The sequence below is a fragment of the Jaminaea rosea genome, assembly GCF_003144245.1.
Source record: "Jaminaea rosea strain MCA 5214 unplaced genomic scaffold BDZ90scaffold_11, whole genome shotgun sequence".
Lineage (NCBI taxonomy): Eukaryota > Fungi > Basidiomycota > Exobasidiomycetes > Microstromatales > Jaminaea > Jaminaea rosea.
Window position 1 is genome coordinate 10,571 of NW_020289985.1, and position 22,398 is coordinate 32,968.

General features: G+C 60.9%; 10 protein-coding genes across 10 annotated transcripts in view; 6 read left to right on the plus strand and 4 right to left on the minus strand.

Moving 5' to 3' along the window:
* Positions 1 to 267, plus strand: part of BDZ90DRAFT_233275 (hypothetical protein) — a 2,581-nt gene extending 2,314 nt beyond the window's left edge. The window contains exon 2 of the mRNA XM_025506572.1: positions 23 to 267. The gene's annotated coding sequence lies outside the window, so the exon portion shown is untranslated. The remainder of the gene's footprint in view (positions 1 to 22) is intronic.
* BDZ90DRAFT_261462 (hypothetical protein) lies at positions 19 to 1,096 on the minus strand (the record flags this gene model as incomplete). Its single annotated transcript, XM_025508380.1, has 4 exons — positions 19 to 326; positions 454 to 724; positions 855 to 974; positions 1,082 to 1,096. The coding sequence occupies 4 exons, from the start codon at positions 1,094 to 1,096 to the stop codon at positions 19 to 21; spliced, it is 714 nt and encodes a 237-aa protein (XP_025360743.1).
* A 249-nt stretch (positions 1,097 to 1,345) lies between these two features.
* BDZ90DRAFT_280672 (hypothetical protein) lies at positions 1,346 to 3,192 on the minus strand (the record flags this gene model as incomplete). The annotated part of the gene is made up of 3 exons (XM_025509297.1): positions 3,072 to 3,192; positions 2,103 to 2,988; positions 1,346 to 2,029 (listed from the first exon to the last, which is right to left on the minus strand). Exons 1-3 carry the CDS (start codon positions 3,104 to 3,106, stop codon positions 1,346 to 1,348), a joined length of 1,605 nt encoding a protein of 534 aa, XP_025360744.1. The 5' UTR covers positions 3,107 to 3,192.
* A 141-nt stretch (positions 3,193 to 3,333) lies between these two features.
* Positions 3,334 to 4,436, plus strand: BDZ90DRAFT_233278 (ATG16-domain-containing protein). The gene is made up of 3 exons (XM_025506573.1): positions 3,334 to 3,504; positions 3,590 to 3,767; positions 3,859 to 4,436. The coding sequence occupies exons 1-3, from the start codon at positions 3,393 to 3,395 to the stop codon at positions 4,331 to 4,333; spliced, it is 765 nt and encodes a 254-aa protein (XP_025360745.1). The 5' UTR covers positions 3,334 to 3,392; the 3' UTR covers positions 4,334 to 4,436.
* Positions 4,437 to 5,064: 628 nt separating this feature from the next.
* Positions 5,065 to 5,381, minus strand: BDZ90DRAFT_207266 (hypothetical protein; the record flags this gene model as incomplete). The annotated part of the gene is made up of 2 exons (XM_025503979.1): positions 5,065 to 5,214; positions 5,295 to 5,381. Coding segments are annotated over 2 exons (237 nt in total), but the record flags the coding sequence as incomplete, so codon positions are not given.
* Positions 5,382 to 6,687: 1,306 nt separating this feature from the next.
* Positions 6,688 to 9,060, plus strand: BDZ90DRAFT_261466 (hypothetical protein; the record flags this gene model as incomplete). Its single annotated transcript, XM_025508381.1, has 1 exon — positions 6,688 to 9,060. One exon carries the CDS (start codon positions 6,688 to 6,690, stop codon positions 9,058 to 9,060), a length of 2,373 nt encoding a protein of 790 aa, XP_025360747.1.
* Positions 9,061 to 9,315: 255 nt separating this feature from the next.
* On the plus strand, positions 9,316 to 13,501 carry BDZ90DRAFT_233280 (phospholipid-translocating P-type ATPase). Its single transcript, XM_025506574.1, has 2 exons — positions 9,316 to 10,427; positions 10,504 to 13,501. The coding sequence occupies exons 1-2, from the start codon at positions 9,395 to 9,397 to the stop codon at positions 13,179 to 13,181; spliced, it is 3,711 nt and encodes a 1,236-aa protein (XP_025360748.1). The 5' UTR covers positions 9,316 to 9,394; the 3' UTR covers positions 13,182 to 13,501.
* On the minus strand, positions 13,324 to 15,512 carry BDZ90DRAFT_46051 (MT-A70-domain-containing protein). The gene is made up of 6 exons (XM_025509606.1): positions 15,387 to 15,512; positions 15,193 to 15,308; positions 14,910 to 15,124; positions 14,725 to 14,827; positions 14,440 to 14,641; positions 13,324 to 14,363 (listed from the first exon to the last, which is right to left on the minus strand). The coding sequence occupies exons 1-6, from the start codon at positions 15,390 to 15,392 to the stop codon at positions 13,467 to 13,469; spliced, it is 1,539 nt and encodes a 512-aa protein (XP_025360749.1). The 5' UTR covers positions 15,393 to 15,512; the 3' UTR covers positions 13,324 to 13,466.
* An 896-nt stretch (positions 15,513 to 16,408) lies between these two features.
* On the plus strand, positions 16,409 to 18,297 carry BDZ90DRAFT_46097 (acid protease). Its single transcript, XM_025509607.1, has 2 exons — positions 16,409 to 17,572; positions 17,660 to 18,297. The coding sequence occupies exons 1-2, from the start codon at positions 16,496 to 16,498 to the stop codon at positions 17,960 to 17,962; spliced, it is 1,380 nt and encodes a 459-aa protein (XP_025360750.1). The 5' UTR covers positions 16,409 to 16,495; the 3' UTR covers positions 17,963 to 18,297.
* A 662-nt stretch (positions 18,298 to 18,959) lies between these two features.
* Positions 18,960 to 22,298, plus strand: BDZ90DRAFT_267160 (oligopeptide transporter; the record flags this gene model as incomplete). The annotated part of the gene is made up of 12 exons (XM_025508699.1): positions 18,960 to 19,133; positions 19,218 to 19,351; positions 19,423 to 19,623; positions 19,711 to 19,780; positions 19,847 to 20,111; positions 20,224 to 20,638; positions 20,719 to 20,897; positions 20,976 to 21,055; positions 21,140 to 21,193; positions 21,269 to 21,407; positions 21,536 to 21,817; positions 21,928 to 22,298. The coding sequence occupies 12 exons, from the start codon at positions 18,960 to 18,962 to the stop codon at positions 22,137 to 22,139; spliced, it is 2,205 nt and encodes a 734-aa protein (XP_025360751.1). The 3' UTR covers positions 22,140 to 22,298.
* Between the last annotated feature and the right edge of the window lie 100 nt (positions 22,299 to 22,398).

Consider the following 22,398-nt stretch of genomic DNA (forward strand, 5'->3'; position numbering starts at 1 on the left):
CCCCCCCTTTTCTTCAATCTAGACTGCCTTTCCCTCCTTTTCCCCTCCAACCCGCAACCCCGTCTCCCTCTCTACCCGCTCCAACCCCTTGCTCCACCCACCCTCCACCACCCTCACACCCTCCTTGACCTTGGCCTCGCTTTGGCCCCAAAGACCGCGCATCGAGCCAACGAAGGACTCGCGTTGCTCCTTCACTGCCGAGGGGAGGTGTCGCGCCTCGAGCTCCTGGTAATAGAGGGAGAGATTGTGCGCCGTGTGTGGGAGGAAATAGTTGAGGGACGCAAAGAGGAAGAGGGGAGGAGAGACCAGACGGATTGGGAGGGTTCCTGTGTCGTGTCGTGCGAGGACGTGGTGCATGTCAATCAGTCAGTCAATTTCAACTTCGTCGTCGTCGTCGTCGTCGTCGCGTTGCCGCTTCTTTTGGCGCTCCCTTGCTCCCGACGCGATACCCACGATATCTCCCAAAGACGCTCCCGGCCAAAGTGGCTACACCGACGTAGAGTATTCCGGGAGTCAGGGGCTCATCGCGAGGCAGGATATCCAGGACGCGACGCTCCACGCGCTGCTCGACGCCGATCCAGCTCTGCACCGTCGAATGGACGCTGTTGCGCAGCGACTCTGTAGAGGCCACGACGGCCCGGCGAGCGGAACCGACGTGTGATTCGAGGGCGGTGTGCGTTTCGACTAGCTTGATTGGCTCGCCAGGTGAGGAGTAGATGGGGAGCTGAGAGTGGAGGAGAGGGAGGGAGGGAAGGGAGGAGGTGAGCATAGCGCAGCGCAGCGTGTATGCTACTCTTTCTTTCCAGACTACATGCAGCCAAAGCAGCGCAGCCAGCGAGGCGGGGAATGCTCACCTTTCCCTTGACGCTGCCACTCGCAGTGGCATCGCCCTCCGCATACACAGGCCGAAGCGTAGCCATGGTCAAGGCAGTCGCGGCGGTCCCTCCAACGAGGAGCGGGGAACGAGCAAAGAGCTGGACGAGGCGAGAGAGAGAGACGGACGAAGCAAGGCAAGACAGGTCAGCAGAGCAGATCTCCGTGAGATGCGAGAGGCTAGCATCGCGAGTGGGGGGAAGCTCACCCCTTGAGCAGCCATCCTGAGGTCGTAGTGTGGAGATGAGGTAGGAAGAAGCGGAGACGAAACGAGAAGCGGACGGGCAAGCAGGCACCTCATGCGTCCCGACCGGCCAGACCCGCCCTGCCTGCCTCGTGCGCCACGTGGTACTCAGCGCGAGCGAGCGAGCCCCCCTCTGCCACTGGTAATGCTGAAGCTCTGAACGACGAAAGAGCGAGATTAGAAGCGAGTTCTGCTATTGTTACAAATGTTGCCCTGGCCTCGCCCGCCTCACTCCCCCCTATATCTTCCCCTCCCCAATCCCTCCAATAACAGCACCCCCGCTTTCGCCCCATCGATAACCCAAACCCTCCTGTCATCCCCACCCGCCTCTGCCACACCCTGCAAAACTAATCCCTCCATCCCTGCCATGCCGGCACACCCCAAAATAATGGCCTCCGCCCCCCTCTCCACCACCAGCCGGGCTGCCTCGCTCTTGATCCGTTTCTCGACGTGCCCGCGTAGAGAAGGGTCGCCCAGCTCCAACACTCCAAGCTCGGTAGCGATTGACCCCTTGTATCGCGAAGAGACGCCGCCCAGGTAGGAGAGGACGCCCGCATCTATATCCGGTAGCATGGCTCGCCCTGTCGTGAGGATACCGAAGGAGCTTGCTCCACAGGCCAATGCATGGCCTACAGCCGCATCTAGGATGTGCATGCAGTTTAGCTCTGGCCATTGGTGGCGGATCATCCCTACTAAAGGGTGGGAGGAGAAACAGCAGACTAGAACTCCGGATTTTGTTTCGAGTAGGGAGGGAGTGGAGAGGAGGGCATCGAAGCTTGTTTGGGCGGAGAGGATTGAGGTGGGCGGGTCGGAGATGCTGGCGGGGGAGGAGGGGGGACCTGTGGTGTAGGTTAGGCGGACGGAGGGGGGTCGGAGGGGTTCGAGGTGGTGACGCAGGCCAAGAGTGATGGACTGGGCGGGTGCGGGCAAGGACAAGGCGGTGGTGAGTCTCGAATGAGAGGTTACGCCGGCCGCGCGTACTTACGTCGCTCGAGTTGGGGTTGAGGATCAACAGGTCTACCGTGCCCGCATTTTCCCCACCACCACCTGGACTGGCCGCCGCCGCGCCATTGCCGTTCCCATTCGCATTGCTCTCCCCTGCACCCGTCGCTCCGCCATACGCCAGACTAGCCGCCTCGGCCGCAGCGGCCACATCGAACTCCCCCGCAACGCCGAGAGCGTGTATGCCGTTTGTGCCCGCCGAGCTCGACGTGGACGGTTGAGCGTGGTCAGCGTGCGCATGCGAGGAGTGGGATTGGGCCTGATGCGCCGCCTGAGCCTGAGCGTGTGCTTGGCTCTGGTTCTGCTGTTGCGCCGCTCTCAAAAAGTCCTGTAGGGCTTGGGCCGGAATACTGTTGGGGAGGACGTGCCCTCCTCCCGCCAGGCCGGTCGCATAATCGTGCTGGTGCTGCTGATGATGATGATGATGTCGCGAGGAGGATGGTCCTGGACTCCCACTTCCCCCCGCCGTAACGCCAGGTAATCTCAACCCCCCACCCACACCACCAGCACCCACAGCAGCAGCCGCAGCAGCCGCCGCACTTCTACTCGCGCATAGCTTCTGGTGTTTATGCAACGTGCTAGTTCCCGTACTACCATCCCTCTTGATCCGATAGGATGTGCCGCAGTTGAGACATTTCACCTCCCAATGCGTCTCGCTTATCGGGACACGTTCAGAGTAATGGTTCCACACAGTCGTCGTTCGCGGTTTCTTTGCTGCTGCGGGTGCAGAGCTCGAGGAGGGAGGAGGATGCGAAGGGTCTCGACTGACACTGGCGCTGAGGCTGGCGGTGGATGTCGACGAAGGACTGTCCTGCGTTCGTGAGTGGGAGTGGGAGTGAGAGGTGAAGGAAGGGAGATCGTACTCGGAGCTGTGCGAGCGGGTGGGTGTGAGAGGTTGATCAGCACGACATCCGTTGAATATTGCGCCACGCAGGCGCACGCGCACACGCACCGCTCCGGTGAGCGATGTTGGTGCTCTTCGGTCATCTTTGCGTGAGTTGCATGGGTGGTCGTCGAGGTAGCAGAGGGCACGAGCGAGGCAATGGGAATCCAATCCAATCCAAGATTGCAACTTGCAACTTGGACACTTCAACTCGCGACTCGTCTCTGTCCGTTGCTTTGCGCTCGTCCAGTTTCCGCTCCGGCTCACGTCGAGAAAGGCTCAATTCAGCTCCACCTGCCAGTCCGAGTGCGAGTCCGACAGGCAGCTGCTCCTCCTCCTCAACATCATCATCCCCACGGCCACGCAAAGCGCAGCGGCAGCAGCGGCAGCATGGCATCCCCAGCGCCAGCATCGACGCACCCGGCATGGCAACACAGCATCGCTCTACGAGTGACACAGCGCGACGCGAGGGAGCAAGCGCATGACGCCTTGATCAAGGATTGTGAGCGGGCGGCGAGCGGCGAGAGATGTGCGGGGGAAGGCTGCATATATGCTGACCCTGACGAATGATCAACGCACGCGCGCAGACCAAAAGCTCGCCCAGTACGCCAAGAGTCTACGAGGCCGGCCATCAGCAGGAAGACCAGGGGTGGAGGCTCCACCCCCAGCTCCAACTCCAAGTGCATCCAGCTCCGCATCAACCTCTGCGCAACCGCCGCAGCCGCAGGCCACGCCCGCCTCATCCAAGGACCTCGCAGCAAAAGAGTGTGTAGCGAAGTCTAGCGTAACGTCCCATTGTATCTGCACACACACACGCACTCACACCACCATTATCCCGCCTTTCTCCCCCGCACAGCGCCCTCATCTCCTCCCTCCAATCCCAACTCCAAACAACCCGCACAGAGCTCTCGGACCTGTACAAATCTCACACCCACCTCACCACCCGTCTCCTGACCCTCAGCGATCAATCTGCCTCCCACTCTAGCTTAACAACCCAACTCTCCCTCCTCACACGACGCGAGCAGGACTTGCGCGACTCCTCCGCGGAAAAGGACAAGGTCATCGAGCTACTCCAAGACGAACTGCGTACCCTCAGCTTGGAGTTGGGACAGGTCGAAGAGAGGGAGGAGAGACTTAAACGCGATAATGCTGGGTTGGTGAAGCGGTGGTTGGAGAGGGCGAGGGAGGAGGTGGAGAGGGTTAATGTGGCTAATGAGTGGGTGGAGGAGGTGCAGGAGAGGAGGAGGAGGGAGGGCCACGACGCCGGGAACAAAGAGGCTGGGATGGGGAGGGAGACGGAGGGCGGTGGTGATAAAGCGAGAGGAGAGTAGAGTGTGGAGTGGCATTCGATTCTTGTTTGGAAACGGGGTGGGAGACGAGATGGACATACGAGCAAGGCTAGACTAGCCTCTCCTCTCGAATTGATACCAGCTTCCTCAGACGAGCGCCTCGCCTTTCGCAGCCCTGCCTTAGTAGCGCTCATCGTACCTGCTCCTAGGCGGGGGCAGGTCGGCGTACCTCCCACCACCACCGCCACCGCCACTCGCAGGGGGAGGGCCTCGCATCCCACCATCGTACCCGCCACCCCTGCCGTACCCGTCGCGAGGAGGAGGGGAACGTCGCCCGCCGCCGCGCGGAGGAGCGTCCCTGTAGTCACCGCGAGGGGGAGGACCATAGTCCCCGCCGCCTCGAGCCGAGGGGTAGGGAGCATAGTCTGCTGGAGGACCATAGCCGCGAGCAGGGGGATGGGCACCGTAGCCGCCACCACCGCCGCCGCGGTAGGGGTCGCGACCGCCGTATCCGCCTCCGTACCCTCCACCGTATCCGCCACCATAGCCGCCGCCGTACGCAGGAGGGTAGGCACCCGGGTAGCCACCACCACCGCCACGTCGTCCTCCACCGACTGCGAGGAGGCCGAGCGAAGACGAAGGAGCATCAATTAGTCAGCTCATGCCTCACCCCTACCGCACGCCGCACGCCGGACGCCGCACTCACACTCTCCCGCCTTGGGCGGACCCATGTACTGTCCTGGGGTCGGGGTCCTCGCACGACCGCGCTTAGCCCGCTGAACCTTGAGGTTGCGTCCCATGAGCTCCATTCCGTCCATGGCGCTGATGGCGGCCTCTGCCTCGTCGGAAGTCTCAAAGGTCACGAAGCCGAAGCCGCGAGGCTCGCGCGAGTGAGGGTCGTACATGACTTGCGCTTTGGTAATCTGAGCGTGTGTGAAGGGTAGTGAGGAGGGCGAGGTGAGCGGGTCAGATGTAGCGGGCGAGAATCTCGGCGCATACGCACCACGCCAAACTTCTTGAAGGCGTCATCCAGATCCTGGTCCGTAACGCGAGCCGCGAGGCCAGAGACGTGGAGGTTGTTTCCTGGATTGTTCTCCCCGCCATTGTCCCCGCCACCTCCGCCGCCACGAGGGGGAGCTGTGGGGCTGTTGTGGCGAGCACAAGACGTTGAAGGAAGAGTCACTTTTTCCAGTAAGCAAGCAAGCGCAGGTCCTAGCGTGGCGCAGCACACTCACCGACCACGCGGACGCTCAGCCCTCTCATCACGGTCTCGATCTCCGTCGCGCTCACGCTCGCGCTCGTCGCCACGCCTAGGAGGAGGGGAGCGCGAGCGAGCATCTTCGCCACGCACGCCGCGCGCTTCGTCTGCGCCATTCTCGTCTGCTCCTGCTCGGGGGGAGGGGGAGCGAGCCTCGTCGCGGGCGTCGCGAGAGGGGGAGCGGGCTGTGGGTGTGTTGCGAGGTGGTGGTGCAGTTGATGAGCGGCGGGAGGTGTGTGCGTTGAGTTGTGTGAGCGAGGTGTAGCTGAGTATATGCGGATGGTTGCGTCGAGTCGTGACGGATAGCAGAGATGGAGAAGAGAGGCGGAATCGAGGAGGAGGTGAAGGAGCGAATGGTAGAGCAGAGCCTTACGTCGAGCCAGATGGGCGTTGGTCGACATAGCTATAGATGGGAGTGAATAGCAGCAGCAGAGAGTGGAGTCGCATCGAGTGGAGTCGGATCGAGTGGAGTCGGATCGAGTGGAGTCGGATCGAGTCGGCAACGCAGCAGAAATCGAGTCGATGGTAGCTTGCAGGCCGAGTCGACGATCCTGCCTGGCTGAGCAGCGAGGTGGATGAAAGAGGCTGCGTCGAGACAGGTCGACCCGACGCGAACCTCTGTCGTGAACCAGCACAATGGCATCCTCGTCGATGAACCGTCCTACTACGTTCGCACGTCGCGGTTCTCCTCGCTAATCTACGGTGATGATACCAGAGGAATCTCCCGCCGAGCCGAGTCGTCGTGAGTCGAGTCGAGTCGAGTCGGAAACGTACCGTCGTTGTCAGCCATCGTTTCCTTGTCGTCGGTTGTGAGTGTCGAAGTGATTGGTAGCGATGGTGCGGAAGGAAGACAAGCAGGCGAGCAAGCACGCGGCCCGCTGCTTTGCTCTCTCTCTCTCTCTCATCCACTTGCCCCACGTGGCGCGGCGTTGGCGTGGCGTGGCTTCGCGCCCGCTCTCTCAGTCCGACGTGGAGATGGACAAAGTGAAAGTGAGGTGGGCTGTGCGGGGTGGCGCTCGGACGTTTAGTTAGACTCGAGGCACAGCGACAACGATCGAGCGACAACTCGCCTTTGCTCCAACCACTGACCCCACTTGTCACTGCTCAGTCCAGTCACGCCCTTCTCGCTCGCGCGGCGATGAAGCGCATATGGGCTCAGCATCGGCTCAAGGGCAATGCCGATATTACGCCCTTCCAACAGCAGCGCGAAGGGGACGATACTCAGCCACTTCCTCCTTCTTCGCAAGCGCACCACGATCCACGCACCTCCTCCCCTTACCCGTCCTACGGGGTAGAAGAGGCTCACCACCTCGAGACGACGACTTCTTCCCTCTCGTCACTACGTAGCCATCGCACCTCAGTCTCGGAGAGTGGCGGCAGCACCAGCATCAGCACCAACAGGAAAGGCTCCTCGCCCGCTGAGCAGCAGAGACGAGGGGCGAGTCCGATTGGAAGGCTTGCTAAGCAATTTGCCTCGGCCTCGCCGTCGAGAAGAGTGAGCGACAATGGGAGTCAGATGGAGGACTTGCGCCCGCGACATTACCATACGGATAGCGGAGATAGCCAATATCGCGTTGGGGAACAGCAGTCCCACGCCTCACGAGACTCGTTGCATCGATGGTCTAATCAGCCACACGATAACACCCACGCCAGCCGGCCAGTAATTCATCTCAATGCGCCACCTGCCCCTACGATCGACATAGATGGCGGACCCATCTCCCCCGAAAGCGCGTACGAGAGCTACGGCCATTTCCAGCCGTATCATGAGCAGCCGTACTACGTGGCAGAACAGCCAAAGTCGATGGCAGCAGGCAGGGACAAGAAGAGCCTCTGGTCAGGCTTGGCGGGGAGGATAGCGGCCAGCAAGGAAGGAAGAGGGAGAGGCGGAGGGGCAGCAAGCGAACAGTCTGCAGCTGCATTCGTACCCGCACCTGATGGCCTGCAGGCCTTGAGCGGCGTAACAACAAGTCAGGCCTCTTCACCAGGAGGACCAGGAGCAGATCCAGACGCTGCTCCAGCTCTAGAGGGTAGGAAGCCAGCAAGCAGCGGTTGGTTCAGAAGCAACGATAGGGATAGGGACAGGGACAGGGACAAGGGCAAGATCAATCAAGCCGCCTTGGAGCAGGAGGTCTCCTCTCGCATCGGGCAGCTATGCTCTCTCCCTCCTTCTTCGCACGACAGCGCCCTCCTTCACGCCCTCATTTCCCTGATCTCCCCCTCGGATAAGGCAAGCAAGGAAGCGGCGCGCTCTCTCCGCAAAGAGTTTAAGTGGGGCCAACCCCCTGGGCAACTACGAGCCGTGCGCGTCTGGGGGGTCTTGATGCTCCACTCCTCCGATGCTTTCAAACGCCATGTTGCTTCGAAGCGCTTTCTGGACGTGTTAGAGGGGCTCATACAGGATCCCAAGACGAGCCTGCTCGTCAAGGGGAGACTGCTGAGCGTGTGGGCCATGCTGGCTCACGAGTACAGGGGAGGACGTGTACTGGAGGAGGTGACAAAGGCGTATAATAGGGTGAGGCCGAAGGACTGGCCCAAGGATGGAATGCCGCTTGACCTGTGGTGTGAAGATTTGACGTTGCTCGAGGAGCAGGGCGCGAGGCCACTGATGGACGGGGATGGGGAGGAAGAGGGGGGATACTACGGGGCGACGCCTCTTGAAGCGAATGGACAGTTGGCCGATATACGCATGTCGCAGCAGCAGCAGCGGGTCGCGTCACACTCGCACGATGCGCAGGCTATGTACCGTCCTTCGGGCCCTGATCTACAGGCTCGAGGGGAGCACCAGCAGCGCAATGGCATCAACAACGGCGGCTATCACTCCACTACTCAGACTCAAACATACCCGAACCCATACGAGCGCACTTCACAAGCTCAGCAGGTAGCACCAACGCCAGCGCCCTTCAACGGAGACGATATGATCGCCTCGCTTCATCGTCTCGCCCTCTCTTCGCCATCGGGTCAGGGAAACCCTTACCCTCAGCATCAGCAACAGCAACAGCAACAGCATCGCGACGCCGCCGTGGACGCAGAGCTAGCCAGGGCGATCGAGCGGAGCAAGCTCGACCATCGACACGAATATGACTACGATCAGTCACCGCAGCCGCCGCCGCCGCCTATCCCTCCGCGTCCCTCTGGCCTGACTGGCACGGCAACAGGAATGGCTCCCTCAGCCTCGCCCTCGCCCTCGCATTTGAAGAAGTTGGAAACACGTCCACCACCTCCCCTCCCTGCTGCTGCCCTCACGTCCACTCACCACCACCAAGCAGCGCACAATGCAGCAAGAGAAGGGCGGGGCGTCGAGCGCTCCTTTTTCCCCGCGCAAGGATCCTCGTCCTCATTGCCCGAAGAGAGGCGCCGCAGCAGGAGCAGCGATAGCGAGAGCTCGCACGTTTTCACACCTACTCAGCCGAGTGAGAAGGCGCTGGGGAAACGGAGGGCGGTCAGTCGGCAGGGGAGCTTGGAGATGGGCGGCGCGGAAGGTGGGCCAGCAGGGAGTGGTGGCTTCCTTTGAGGATTTGAGGAGGCCCTGTGCCTGGCTCGAGGATTGACTGAGAGTCGTGGGCTGGCGTCGTGTAGAGCCACGCCACGAGATGGCTAGGAAGAGCATCTCCGGCCATTCTGATAGTTCAATTGCAATTCATACCCCATCGATCACACAGAAGCGTTCGCGGCCCCTCGCGTGGCTTTGGCGCACGCGGCGTGGGAATGAAGAGGCGGGGCGGGGCGGTCCGTGCCTCGTAGTCTATCGTACCGTCGTCCCATTGGCGCCTCCCGTGGCAGCGCAGCGCATCTTTGCTCCCTTATTCCACCATCTCATCGCCCCTCACGCCCGCCAATGAGCGGGTATGCAGCATCGCATCCATCGACACGACCACCACCGCCGATCGTATCGCTCTGACTCGTTCCCCCTGCACTCAATCGACGACGACGACGACAACGACAACGACGGCTCAATGGCTCGCGGTCGAAGCCATGTCGACCAACCCTATCGCGACGATGCCAACGCAGATGCGGATGACGACGAGCAGGCGCGCCTCCTCGATGCGGATGCGGGTGCCTCAACCAAGCATCCTACTCGTCAGGACCAACGTCAAAGAAATCGACGACGACGCTTCTTCTCCCTCTTCTCCAAGCCCCGCACAGCAACGAGCGCGCAAGGTCGCACCATCCCCCTCGGTCATCCCTCCGCCTCTCACCCTCGCAATCTAATCCGCAATCAAAAATACACTCCACTCACATTCCTCCCTCTAGTCCTCTACGAGCAGTTCAAATTCTTCTTCAACCTCTACTTCCTCCTCGTTGCCCTCTCTCAATTTATCCCCGCGCTCAAGATCGGTTTCCTGGCAACGTACATTGCGCCGTTGAGCTTTGTGCTTGCGGTTACGATGGGCAAGGAGGGGTGGGACGATTGGGAGAGATGGAAGAGGGATGGGGAAGCCAATGCGAGTGGGTATGAGGTGCTGAGGGCCAGGCAGGGCGGCGATCCTGATGCGGCGGGGAGAAGGGAGGATCTCGAGGCTGGAGCTCGGAGAGCGCCCCACACGCGCAGTTATCGTGCTACATTGCCCAGCAGTAAGATTCGAGTGGGAGATTTTGTTGTGCTGCACAAGAATCAGAGGGTGCCCGCCGATCTGGTTTTGCTCAAGACTTGGGCCGGAGATCAGCAACCTCTGAGGGAGGGGACGCGCGGCGCTGATGCCCGCGAGGAGGAGGAGCGGGATGAGCGCTTTGTGCTGGATGACGATGATGACGATGATGGGGAGGGGGAGGACAACCCCAAACACGCAGCTAGCAAGGCTGCTGAAGCGCGCGTGGAGGATCCACAGGCTGGAGGGACGTGCTTCATTCGTACGGATCAGCTGGATGGAGAGACGGATTGTAAGTTGCGCCTCCATCCCGCCACCACGACGCGCACACGCTGACTACCATGCCTCTCTCACCCGCGCCTTCGCAGGGAAGCTCCGCGTTGCCATCGATGTAACGCAGCGCATGTCGGAGAGCGACATCGCCTCGCTGGCTCTGCAACCTGGCCGAGCGACAATCTACGCCGGCCCGCCGATCAAGGACATTCACACCTTCGTGGGAACATTCACTCTCAATCCCCCGACCCGCGAGCCCAACTCTGCGACACCCGTCGCCACGCTCATTGACGACCCATCCTCTCGGGACGACCCATCCTCTCGGGACATCCCCCTCGACGCGCAACCTTCCGTCGCTCCTCTCACAGCCGAGAACCTCCTCTGGGCAAATACAGTCCTCGCGGCAGGCTCGGCCATCGGCCTGGTAGTCTACACTGGCCCCGAAACCCGCGCAGTCCTCAACACGCAATCCCCCACGACCAAAGTGGGTCTCCTCGATTTAGAGATCAACCGACTCTCCAAAATCCTCTGCGCAGTCACCTTCGCCCTCTCCGTCGGCCTTGTAGCCCTAAACGGGTTTCGCGGCCAGTGGTGGGTGTACATCTTTCGATTCCTCATCCTCTTTTCCTCGATTATACCCATCTCTCTGAGGGTGAACTTGGACATGGGAAAGACGGTGTACGCGCGGCAGATACAGGGGGATGAAGAGATCCCGGGCACCATTGTGAGGACGTCGACTTTGCCCGAGGAACTGGGCAGGATCGAGTACCTGCTGAGCGACAAGACGGGGACGTTGACGCAGAACGAGATGGAGTTGCGCAAGCTGCACTTGGGAACTATGAGCTACGGGTGGGATACGATGGATGAGGTGGCTACTCAGCTTCGCCATGCACTCGGCGCCAGTAACGCGAATGGCAATGGCGAGACGCCGGCCAAGTCACCAGGCGTCTCTGCCTCTGCGACGCAACAGTTCTTTCCTCTGGGCTCAGCGGGGGCGACAGGGGGAGCAGGAGGACGCCGCGACATGTCGTCGCGCGTGAGGGACGTGGTCCTCGCCCTTGCGCTGTGCCACAATGTCACGCCGGTAAGCAACGCCGATGGGAGCACGACCTACCAGGCCTCCTCGCCCGACGAGGTGGCCATCGTGCGCTGGACGGAGAGCGTCGGTCTCAGCCTGGTGGAGCGCACCCGCACCAGCATGAAGTTGCGGTCCCACTCCGACGGGGCCCTCATTTCTTTCGACATCCTCGAAGTCTTCCCCTTCACTTCGGAGAGCAAGCGTATGGGAATCGTCGTACGCGATCGCTCCGGCGGTTCCTCAGGCGGCGTCGACTTCTATCAAAAGGGCGCAGACGTGGTCATGTCGCGCATCGTGGCTTCAAACGACTGGCTGGACGAAGAGTGCGGCAACATGGCTCGCGAGGGGTTGCGCACGTTAGTCGTCGGACGCAAGCGACTGAGCGAGGCGGCTTGGCGCTCCTTCGAAGATAAGTACAGGCAGACGCGCGTACAAGCCTCTCTTGGCCTCCGGGCGGGCAAGAACGCAGGTGGTGTGCAGAGGGTCATTGCTGAGCATCTGGAGCAGGATCTGGAGCTCCTCGGCGTGACGGGCGTCGAGGACAAGCTGCAGGAGGACGTCAAGTCTACGCTGGAGTTGCTGCGCAATGCGGGAATCAAAGTGTGGATGCTCACAGGCGACAAGATCGAGACGGCTACGTGTATCGCCATCTCGTCCAAACTCGTGTCGCGCGGACAGTACATCCACCAAGTCGCCAAGCTAGGCCAGCAGCAAGCCGCCCCCGCCGCGGCCACCAGCACCTCCACCCGCTTCTCGACCGACCTCCCACCGCAGCAGCACATGGACAGCGACGCTGCCGTGCGGGACCTGCTGGCCTTCCTTCGCTCCAACCTCTCCTGCTGCTTGGTGATAGATGGCGACTCCCTCTCCCTCTGCATGACCCCGCCCTACCGAGACGACTTCATCTCCCTCGCCACCCAACTCTCCGCCGTCGTAGCATGTCGCTGCTCCCCCACCCAAAAAGCCGACGTGGCCCGGCAGATCCGTCACTTCACACGCAAACGCGTCGCCTGCATCGGCGATGGCGGAAACGACGTCTCGATGATCCTGGCCGCTGATGTCGGGCTCGGCATAGTAGGAAAAGAGGGCATGCAAGCCAGCTTGGCCGCTGACTTCTCCCTGGTGCAGTTTAGCCACGTCACCAAGCTCCTCGTCTGGCACGGTCGTAACTCGTACAAACGCAGCGCCAAGCTAGCCCAATTTGTCATCCATCGCGGACTGATCATCTCGATCATCCAGGCAGTCTTTTCCGCCATCTTCTATTTCGCGCCAATCGCCCTCTACCAGGGTTGGCTCATGGTGGGCTACGCGACCGTGTACACTATGGCGCCCGTATTCAGCTTGGTCCTCGATCGCGACGTCAGCGAGGATTTGGCGTTGCTCTACCCGGAGCTCTACCGCGACCTGACAAAGGGACGCAGCTTGACGGCAAAGACGTTTGCGAGTTGGCTGGCCATCTCCGTCTACCAGGGAGGGGCCATCATGCTGCTCAGCCTGTATCTGTTCGAGGCAGAGTTCCTCAACATCGTCGCCATCTCCTTTACGGCGTTGGTGCTCAACGAGCTGGTCATGGTCGCCTTGGAGATCACGACGTGGCATGTCTATATGGTCATGAGCGAGGTGGCCACACTGGCCGTCTATGTAGGCAGCATGAGCGTTTTGCCAGAGTACTTTGGTGAGTGGAGCGAGGCGTAAGGCGAGGTGACGTGGTTCTTCTCTGACTTTTTCCTTCGCTTGCTGCTCGCACAGATCTGTCCTTCGTTCTGACGACGACTTTCCTCTGGAAGACGGCCCTCATAGTGGCGGTCTCCTCGCTGCCCCTCTACGTGATCAAAGTAGCGCAGAATAGGCTGAGCCCGCCGAGCTACTCCAAGCTGTCCGTCGCGTAGCGTGTAGCGCGTCACGCGTAGCCTCGTCTTGCAATGCAGGGCAGAAATCGCTCAACTCGATCGACCGTGTGATGTGCATCTCGTCGTGTGATCAAGCTGCTCGCCCTCTCCCTCTCCCTCCTCCTCCGCCGCCTCCTCTGCCCCTCTGCTGCTGTCGCTCCCTCCATCCCATGCCAATGCCAATCGCACTCCTCTGAGGCCCACTGAGCGTCTCACTCCCGCTCTCCACGCTCACGCGCACAGGGCCGCCGGCTCCCAGCCCCGTCGTTGCGTGCGCGTGCGCGCCGGCTGAGATAACGGTACCGGTGGAGACATAGGGGTACGGGATGGCAGTGCTGGAGTTATTGCTGTTGCTGTTGTGCGGCGAGGCGGTGGAGAAGGGGACGTCGGGCGAGGAGGGCGCACCAGTACCGTACGGTGAAGCTTGCATGTTACGCCTTGGCCCCACACCCAAGCCGCGGGGTAGATGAGCGTGTTCCTCGTCTCGTCGAGGTCCCGCCGGCGAGAGGCTCAATGCGGCCATCCCTGGCTCCGTCTCTCCACCCGGGCACGCCTGCGCATGCTGCTCACGCACCGGATTCCCCGGCGGAGTCTTCGGCCTCAGCGAATCGACCGCCTCACTGAAGGGCACGACGTTCCTTCTCTCCCCGAGCGGGCATCCCACGGGATCCACCTTGAACCTCGCATCATAGCGCGTTTTCTCGTACTCCTCGCCATGCCCCTGCCATCCCGGTGCATCAGGCCCGAGGGCTGCCGCATGCCCTACCGTAAGCCATCCAGGCCTCAGGTTTCGATTGGTCCCAAAGAGCTCGATTCGGCGCGTGCCCTGGCAGAAGTTCTCGATGATGTTGTAAAGCTCAGGGGGTTTGAGACGAAGATCTATGGGGCCCTGCCCGCCTGGAAGGGAGGAGGAGCCGTCCCAGAAGAGGACGTCCGTGTCCACATTGCAGTGCACGTAGTTGCCGTCTTTACTGCGGCGGACTGTTCCCTGGAAGTTGGCGAAGAATAAGGGCAATCAGTTTACGCCCGCCGCCCCCTCGCCTCGCTCCCCCGCATGCACGCACCCTCATTCCCATCAAGCAATGCACGGCACTCGTAGCGAATACGCCTCCTCCCTTGCCCGCGATTCGAGGAGCAGGCTGACCCTCCGGGCTAGTAAGACACCACGTAATGACTTCGCATCGCCTGTACCCCCATCGAGCGAGCGTCTCGCGTCCCCGCTCTAGACCATCGGAGCTGGAGGGGCCGACCCAGAGGAAGACGAAGCTGGGCGAGCGAGAGGAGCGAGGAGGGTGAATGAGTGAGGGAGCAGAGGCGGTCAAAAAGAGGCGGGGCAGAAGCGCTCTCACCTCTCTTTCGCGGCCAAGAGTGAGATGGGCAGCTCGCTGATTTGGGACCAGGACCAGGTTTTGGTGGATTCAGAGTTGTTCGAGCTCGGGACTGAGGACCATTCTGGCAGAGGGGTCGGGATGGGCAGGGGATGAACTCAGCTTAGCTCAGCTCTCTCCTGAAGCGCGCGCGCGCGGCGCCTCACCATAGCAGTTCAGCGGAGGATCGATGAGGACTACGTCGTACTTGACTGGCATTAGGGTTGCGAGGTGGAAGGGCGAGCTGGGCGACTGCGCAGCCTTGACTGGTGGTGGTGGACCCAGCGTGTCACGCAGGTCTGCGCAGAGGTACGTCGGCGGAATAGCAGAAGCATTGATGAGATCGCGCTTGAGGTCGAGGAGGTGACGCAGTCGAGGGTATCTGTGAGCGAGGAAACGGAGAGGCTCAGCGAATGGGAGCTTGGTTTGCTGCGTTCGGGTGACACCCACTCTGCAAAGCGCGTCTCGAGGGATCGATTGCGCACTGCATTGGCTGGCAATTCGGTCAAGCCTGACCTCACGTAGTTCCACGATTGGTCTGGGCGAAGCGTTTGTTCGTCTGGGAACTGGCGGCGGGGCAAACGTCACCTCGTCAGCTCAGCATCCTCCTCGACCTCGAGCGAGCTGTACTCGCACCCGCGCACCCACATATGCTGGTCCAAAGGCAGCTTCCACTCGCCTGCGATGCTTCGTCCACTCGTCGCCCTCCTCTTTCGCCTCCTCCAACCGCGCTACCGCCGTACTCGTCGAAGCTACCTCGCTCGCTGGGCCGAAGCGCTGCCAGAGCTCGTGATCCCGCAATGAACGACCGTTGAGCGGCAGTGGGGCAGGAGCTCGCTCTCCGCTCTTCAAGCTTGGGTGCTCGCTCAGCAGCTTCTCCCTCAATCGTATATGCCGATCGTGAGCCGCTGCGACGACGGCGACGTCGACCATGATCTGGCGGATGGAGCAAAAGTCAAAGCTGCCTCGCTGCCTCGCTCGCTCGTCTCTCCGTTCATCATTGCTCTCTGTCCGCCCATCTCCTCGCTCGCCCGCCCGGGACTTGCTCCACTTCTGGATCAGCCGCGCGGAGAGCAACACGGATGAGTGACAAGTCAAAGTCAAGCCGAAGCTGCCGAGACGGCGGGCGGCGGGCGCGAGGAGGAGAGAAAGGAGGTGGCTTGGACGCGTGCAGGCAAAGAAGCATCTGCGAATCCTCAGTTCAACTGCTTCAGCGCCAGAGGCGAGACGTTGATGGGTGGGGAAAGTGCACGCACGCACAAACGCACGCACAAACGCACGCACGACTGCACTTCGGCGACCTCCTTGCCTTTGGACTTGGATCGAGATGCCTGCCAAGCAAGCGTGTAAGCTGTTTGCTCGTTGGCATGCCCATTCTCCTGCTCAGCTGGACCCCTCCGCTCGAGCTCACTCAACAAACTGCTCACGGATGGATGTGGGCGTCACCGACGTGAGCTGGCTGGGTGGCTCCTGTGAGCTGTGCGCTCGCGCCCTGCCAAGGAGCGGCAGTCGAATAGACTTCGTTCGGTCTGTCAACACAACTCCGCTCGTCGTCGAGTCTCCTCGCCCTGAGACTTGACTTTCTTTATCTACCTGCTCATCGTCACCTTGAATCTTGTCCTCCTCCTCACCACTTCTACCACTCTCACTCCCTGTCACCCTCTCCACTCTCTCTCCCCCTCCCCTTCCCCATTCCCTCACCCCATCGCCGCCCTCACACTCTTTTTACACGCCTCGCTTCGCGTCGCCCATCATGCGCTCCACCTTCCTTACCCTGCTCCTGTTGATCCTCTCTACGAGCACCACATTCGTTTACGCCCACGCCGACGCCCACGCCCACCAGCAGCCTCACTCGCACGGCCTCGCCCGCCGCTCCCAACGCGACTCGGCAGTCATCCACATCCCCCTCGAGAAGCGCTCCCCTGCCCCCTCGGCGCACCCTCTCGCCCTCATCAAGTCCCAAGTCTCAGGCCTCTCCCGCAAGTACGGGAAGAATGTCGCCGCCTTTCGCAAGAACAAGCCCGGTCGCGTCAACCCCGACATCAATGGTACGGTCATCGACGTTCCCGCGCTCGACGTCATCGCCAACGTGACCGACGCCCTCAATGCTACGATGATTCGTCATGACGTCGGCGATCTCGTGGGCGAGCTGCTCGAGGGTCGATCTACCAGCGGGACGGGCTCCCTCACACCTACGTCCGACTACGGCATGTGGACGGGAAGCATCAAAATCGGCACGCCCGGCGTCGATGTGCGAGTCAACTTCGACACCGGATCAGCCGACACTGTCCTGAACCTGAACCAGGGGTACGACCCCTCCAAGTCCTCCACGGCTCGCAAGACCAACAAGAGCTTCACAGTACGCTACGCCGATCACAGCGGGGAGGGAGGCACAATCTACAACGAGACTGTGTCCTTCGCAGGCAAGAAGGCAAAGGGCCAGGCCATCGGCGTCCCCTCCTGGTCGAGCTTCGCAGCCAGCGACCCAGGTATCGTAGGCATGGCGTTCCAGTCCGTCTCGTCCTTCAACCGTCGTCCCCTCCTCCAGACACTCAGGCGCTACGACTCCATCCCGCGAGCCATGTTCGGCGTAGCGCTCAGCCGCACGGCGAGCAAGGCCGAGCTGCGTATTGGCGGCTACAACCCCAGCAAGATCAAGTCAGGCAACTCGATCAACTGGGTGCCTGTCGACAACAGCGGTGGGTTCTGGACGGTCACGGCTAGCAAGACCAACCTTGCGCAGGGCAGCACATCTGGTTCGCTCGGCAGCCGTAAGCTCATCCTTGACACGGGGACAACGCTCATTTTTGGCTCCACGGCAGACGTTAAGGTGCGCTCCTACCCCGTTCTTCCCTTCTCTCTCTCTCTCAGTTCAGCTAACCCATTCCTACCTCTCTCCCCATTGCCCCCGCCGCAGCAACTCTTCAACGCGAACAACATCGAAATCTCCAACCAAGGAGACTATGTAGCTGGAATCTACTCGGGCAATACTCCCCCCTCGCTCAGCTTCACCATCGGCGGAAAGACGTACAGCCTGAGTGGCGACGTGATGAACATGGGTCAGGCGTCCACAGGCAAGTACTACGTCAGTATAGTCGGGAGCGACTCGCTGGGTCTCAAGAGCGGCGAGTGGTTGGTAGGAGACACCTTCTTCTCCAAGGTCTACTCGGTATTCGATGCGGATCGTACCAGGGTCGGGTTGGCCTATGGCAACTTCTAAGACAGCCATTCGCGTCCCGCTGGCTTGTCAGCTGCTGCTGCTCCATCATGTTTGTCGTCACTCGTTACAGGCTGGTCACCGTTCCCGGGAAGAGTCTCTGCGATCCGTTCCCATCCAATCATCATCATCATGATCACACCATTTTGCGGCGCAGTGCGCAAAGATTGCGCGAAGATTGGCGATGGCGGGCGAGCGTGCGTGCCTCTAGGCATGAGCATTTGGAGTGCCAAGCTACAGGAGGAAGAAGCGCCGCGCCGCGCCGCAGCGGGCCGGTATTGGCTACACAACCCGGTCGGCGGCGATATGGCCGGCGGGTATTGGCCTTGCCTTGTCTCGTGCGGTTGGGCTCGCCCCACGGGCTCGCGCGTTCCTGAGAAGTCGTCGCAGCAGCAAACTGCATCCAATAACTTGCCGTGCGTGCTCGAGGGACGATCCGCAAATGGGACATGGCGAGATTAGATGTGGATGTCAGGGGGGTGGAGAGTCGATGCAGCTGACCTTGACCTTGACCTTGCCTTGTCATTGTCCCTTGCCATCACACTCACGCCTCGCTGGCATCGAGCGCGAGTATCCGCTGTGTCCCCCCCACCACCAGAAGTACCTGCTCCACCCTCTCCCTCCTCCCTGCACCCACAGCCCAAAGCTCTCATCTCGGCCTCACTAGCCCGCAATGAGCGGTCACGCCCCTTCGCACTCTCATGCCTACCAGCTGCACACACTCAACAAGGACGGCACCTACCTTCGCGCCCCCACGGCGGAGCGTTCGGTGACGAACTTGACTCCCGGCTCTTCCCGCGGCTACACCGACCACGATCATGACCATGACCACAAGGGGTCGGAAGTAACGTCTGCCTCGGACCTGCACAAGACTCCCTCTGCGTCTCGATCTGATATGCTGCAGCCGGGGGTCGCGGGTAGTTGGGGTGGGGCAGGCGGAGCAATGAGGAATGGGACGGCCGCCACTGGTGGCGGCGGTGCTGGTGGTGGTGGTGGTGGGATGGCGGGACGTGCAGACGGGTCGGGAGAGGAGGGAGGGGATCCTATCATCTCGACAGGGATGGATGTCAGCCTTTACTTGGTCAGCTTCGTCGATGAAGGGGATCCGGCACTCACGTTCCGGGGATTCGTGCTGGGTAACTTCTTCCTCTTGCTCAGTAGCGTCGTTGGTTATGTGAGTGTGGTCCGCTTCGCCCCGCTCCGTGCAGTAGGCGCGACGCTGACATGCTTCATGCTTCCTGACTGGGCTGCGACGCAGATTTATTCGCTCAAGCCCGTGACCATCCAGCTGTCTCAGGTGTTCATCCAACTGGCCATTTGGATTCTGGGGATGGGATGGGCAAAGCTATTGCCGACGACGCAGTGCATTCGACGTAGCTCTCGTTTTGCCTTGTGAGTTCGCGCATCCTCGCTCTGGCCGCAGCACATCGCACTGACTCCCCCCGCCTTTTGCACGCACGCAGCCTCAAGCCTTTCATTCGCTTCATCAACCCCGGCCCTTTCGGCCTCAAGGAGCACGTAGTGGCCACGATTATCGGCACCTCGGGGCTGAATGGAGCAGCAGGGGTCGATACGCTGGCGACTATGAAGCTCTTCTACGGGGCGCGGATCACGCCCTTGATGGCTGTGCTTGGCTTGTTCTCCGTGGGGATCATGGGCGTCGGGTGAGTAGCGCAATTGTTTGCGAGGAGCAAAGGCCTAGATCGATCCGGCGAGCTGACCATTCGCGCCCGCGCCGGGACTCGCGACAGGCTGGTCGGCCTGCTTCGCCCCCTCATCATCTACCCGTCGAGCGCAGTCTACTACTACACCTTACCCATGGTAAGTACCGCTTCCTTCCCTTCACCCTGCCTACGCTCAGTCTGACTTCTCCGTGCGCACGTACAGGTCGCCATCTTCGAAATGCTCCACCACGAAGCCCGGGGTAATCGCGTGCGGAACTTCTGCCTCTGCTTCTTCGGTACCTGCCTCTGGGAGCCCATTGCGGCCTACATTGCCCCTATCCTCAATGGGGTCAGCCTACCCTGTATCGCCAGCATACACTCCCCCATGCGCATTCGCAAGCATGTTGCACGCATCTTTGGTGGAGCGTCGGCGAACCAGGGGATGGGCTACTTCAGCTTGAGCTTTGACCCGCAGTACGTTAGTCCGTGTGAGTTGCGCGAGCTACCGCAAGGCATGCCGTACAGGCAGACACTGACATGGCGTGGCTCGTCCCTCTGGCCCGACAATGTAACGCACCGTATCGTATCGCGCCGCCGCAGCCAACTTCGCCGGCTTCCCCATCAAATGGCAATCCAACTACTGGGGCGGCATGTGGCTCGGAGGTCTCTTTATCCTCCTCATCTACTACACCGACTCCTTTTCCGCCAAGACCTTCCCCTTCCTCTCTGCCTCCCTCTTCACCTCTGAGGGGAAACCTTACCCTCAAGACGAGGTCTTCGGCCAAGGAAGCTGGGAGTTGAATGAAGGGGCACTGGCAAAGTATGGCACACCGAGATTGACGGGTAGTGGAGTTTGGGCATTTTTCTGTCAGCTTGCTGCGATTGGAGCCTTGTTCACGCATGTGGGACTGTTCATGGGCAGGGATATGGTCGGGTTTGTGCGCGAGCATCTTACGGGGCAGCATCATGATCCGCACTATGTGGCCATGAAGGGCAAATACAAGGAGGTTCCGCAGTAAGTGCCGCTTGCGCGCGACTACGGAGTGGCTCCTGGTCGTTGTTCCTTGCTCATTGTAGCTCGCTCGCGCCGCACAGGTGGTGGTACCTCGGCCTCTTCGGCCTAGCAATCATCGCCGCCTTCATTACAGTCACGCAGGCGCACACTACCCTCCCCGCGTGGGGGCTGCTCGTCGCGCTCCTAGTCGGAATAACCATCACGCCTATCAGCGCCATGATCTACTCGCAGTATGGCTCCAGCGTGGCCACCAATATGTGTGGGTGCACCGCAGAGAGGGCGAAAGAAGATTCTCTCATGCCGTACTGATGTAGCTGCGCCCATGCCCCGCCCGCAGTCTCGAAGATGATCGCGGGAGCGGTGCACCCTGGCAGGCCTGTCGCGAATCTGTGGTTCTCAAACTACTGCCATCAGCTGGTGAGTGCGCGGAGAGGAACATATGGTACCGTGACACACCGCAGCAGCTGGCTGACCTTGCCGCTCCTGATTCGCACGCTACAGGTCGCAATTACCGTCGATCTGGCCGACTACCAGAAGTTGGCCATCTACCTGAAGGTGTGGCAAGTCGCAATCAGCACGCCCACTTGGCCTCACCCTGCTCATCCTCCTTCTTCTCGCCCACCCACGCAGGTCCCACACCGCGTAGCCATGATTTCGCAATGCTACGCCACCATCGCCGGTTCCTACCTGGGCTGGGCGATCCTGTCCGTTCTGGTCCAGAATAAGCGGGAGATCCTCCTCGACCCAGTGGGGGATAATCAGTGGTCCGGTGCGTGCCCCAGATTCCTGCCCCGATAGACCGGCCTCGTACTGTAGACACTGCTGCTGACTCCTGCTCTTCACTCACCACCTCACCTGCACACCCCTCCTCCCTTCGTCCCGGCCGGGCACGCGCAGGCGGCCACCTCCAAGGAATGAACGCGCAAGCCATCGAGTGGTCTCTTGCCCGCCAAGTATTCTCCGTGCACCCAGGCAAACCCGCTACGCACTACGAGATCGTACCCCTCGGTATCCTCATCGGCGCATCCGTCCCCGTGGTCCACTGGCTCCTCTTCAAGCACATAGAGCTCATCCGCAAAGCAGGGGAGATGATCACTACCCCGCTCGTTTTGATGTATTTGCAGGATATGACTAGTGGGATTAACTCGACTGTTACCAGTTCGATTATACTGGGGTTTAGTGAGTACAGTCAGAGACGAGAGGAGCAGGGAGGGAACAAGCAGAACCATACTGCGAGCGAACGGCTGTTGACCCAGCCAGCTCCTCCTCCTTCGCTGCTTGACGCGCAGCAATGCAAGTCTACCTGCGTGTCTACCGACCGCGCATCTTTCGCGAGTGGTGCTACCTCCTCTCAGGAGCCATAGACGGGGCAGCGCAGATCGTCGTCGTCATCCTCTCCTTTACCGTCTTTGGCGGTAGCGGGCATAGTCACCCTTTCCCCACATGGTTCGGCAATCCAGACGGGCCCAGCGATCATTGCGTTACGACAAAGACGGCCTAGACGAGGTGGAGGAAGGGAGGAGTGGAGGTATACCATCCCGCACCTGAATGGCAGGTGGGCGCGCTTTGATTTCCTACATTTTGTGCTGCGCTGCTGCGTTTCTCTCTCTATGCTTTGCTTTGCTTCCCGTCGCGAATCTCTTTTCCTTCAAAAATCAGCTAGAGGCCTGGTCTTCGCTCAAAGGTAGCCTCTTGCGAGCCGATCCGACCAGAACGGCCATTCCTTGCTCTGATCTCTCTCTTGCGTTGCTCGAGGCCCC

Bases quoted from the DNA above. Each gene is read 5' to 3' on its own strand.
- BDZ90DRAFT_233278 (XM_025506573.1), top strand. From the start codon at position 3,393: ATGGCATCCCCAGCGCCAGCATCGACGCACCCGGCATGGCAACACAGC. The intron at 3,505-3,589 runs GTGAGCGGGCGG...GCACGCGCGCAG, and splicing joins TGACGCCTTGATCAAGGATT to ACCAAAAGCTCGCCCAGTAC. The intron at 3,768-3,858 runs GTGTGTAGCGAA...TCCCCCGCACAG, and splicing joins AAGGACCTCGCAGCAAAAGA to CGCCCTCATCTCCTCCCTCC.
- BDZ90DRAFT_233280 (XM_025506574.1), top strand. From the start codon at position 9,395: ATGCAGCATCGCATCCATCGACACGACCACCACCGCCGATCGTATCGC. The intron at 10,428-10,503 runs GTAAGTTGCGCC...GCGCCTTCGCAG, and splicing joins GCTGGATGGAGAGACGGATT to GGAAGCTCCGCGTTGCCATC.
- BDZ90DRAFT_46051 (XM_025509606.1), bottom strand. The intron at 15,125-15,192 runs GTGGGTGTCACC...CCTCGCTCACAG, and splicing joins CTCGAGACGCGCTTTGCAGA to ATACCCTCGACTGCGTCACC. The intron at 14,828-14,909 runs GTGAGGCGCCGC...CCCCTCTGCCAG, and splicing joins TCCTCCGCTGAACTGCTATG to AATGGTCCTCAGTCCCGAGC.
- BDZ90DRAFT_46097 (XM_025509607.1), top strand. From the start codon at position 16,496: ATGCGCTCCACCTTCCTTACCCTGCTCCTGTTGATCCTCTCTACGAGC. The intron at 17,573-17,659 runs GTGCGCTCCTAC...CCCCCGCCGCAG, and splicing joins GCTCCACGGCAGACGTTAAG to CAACTCTTCAACGCGAACAA.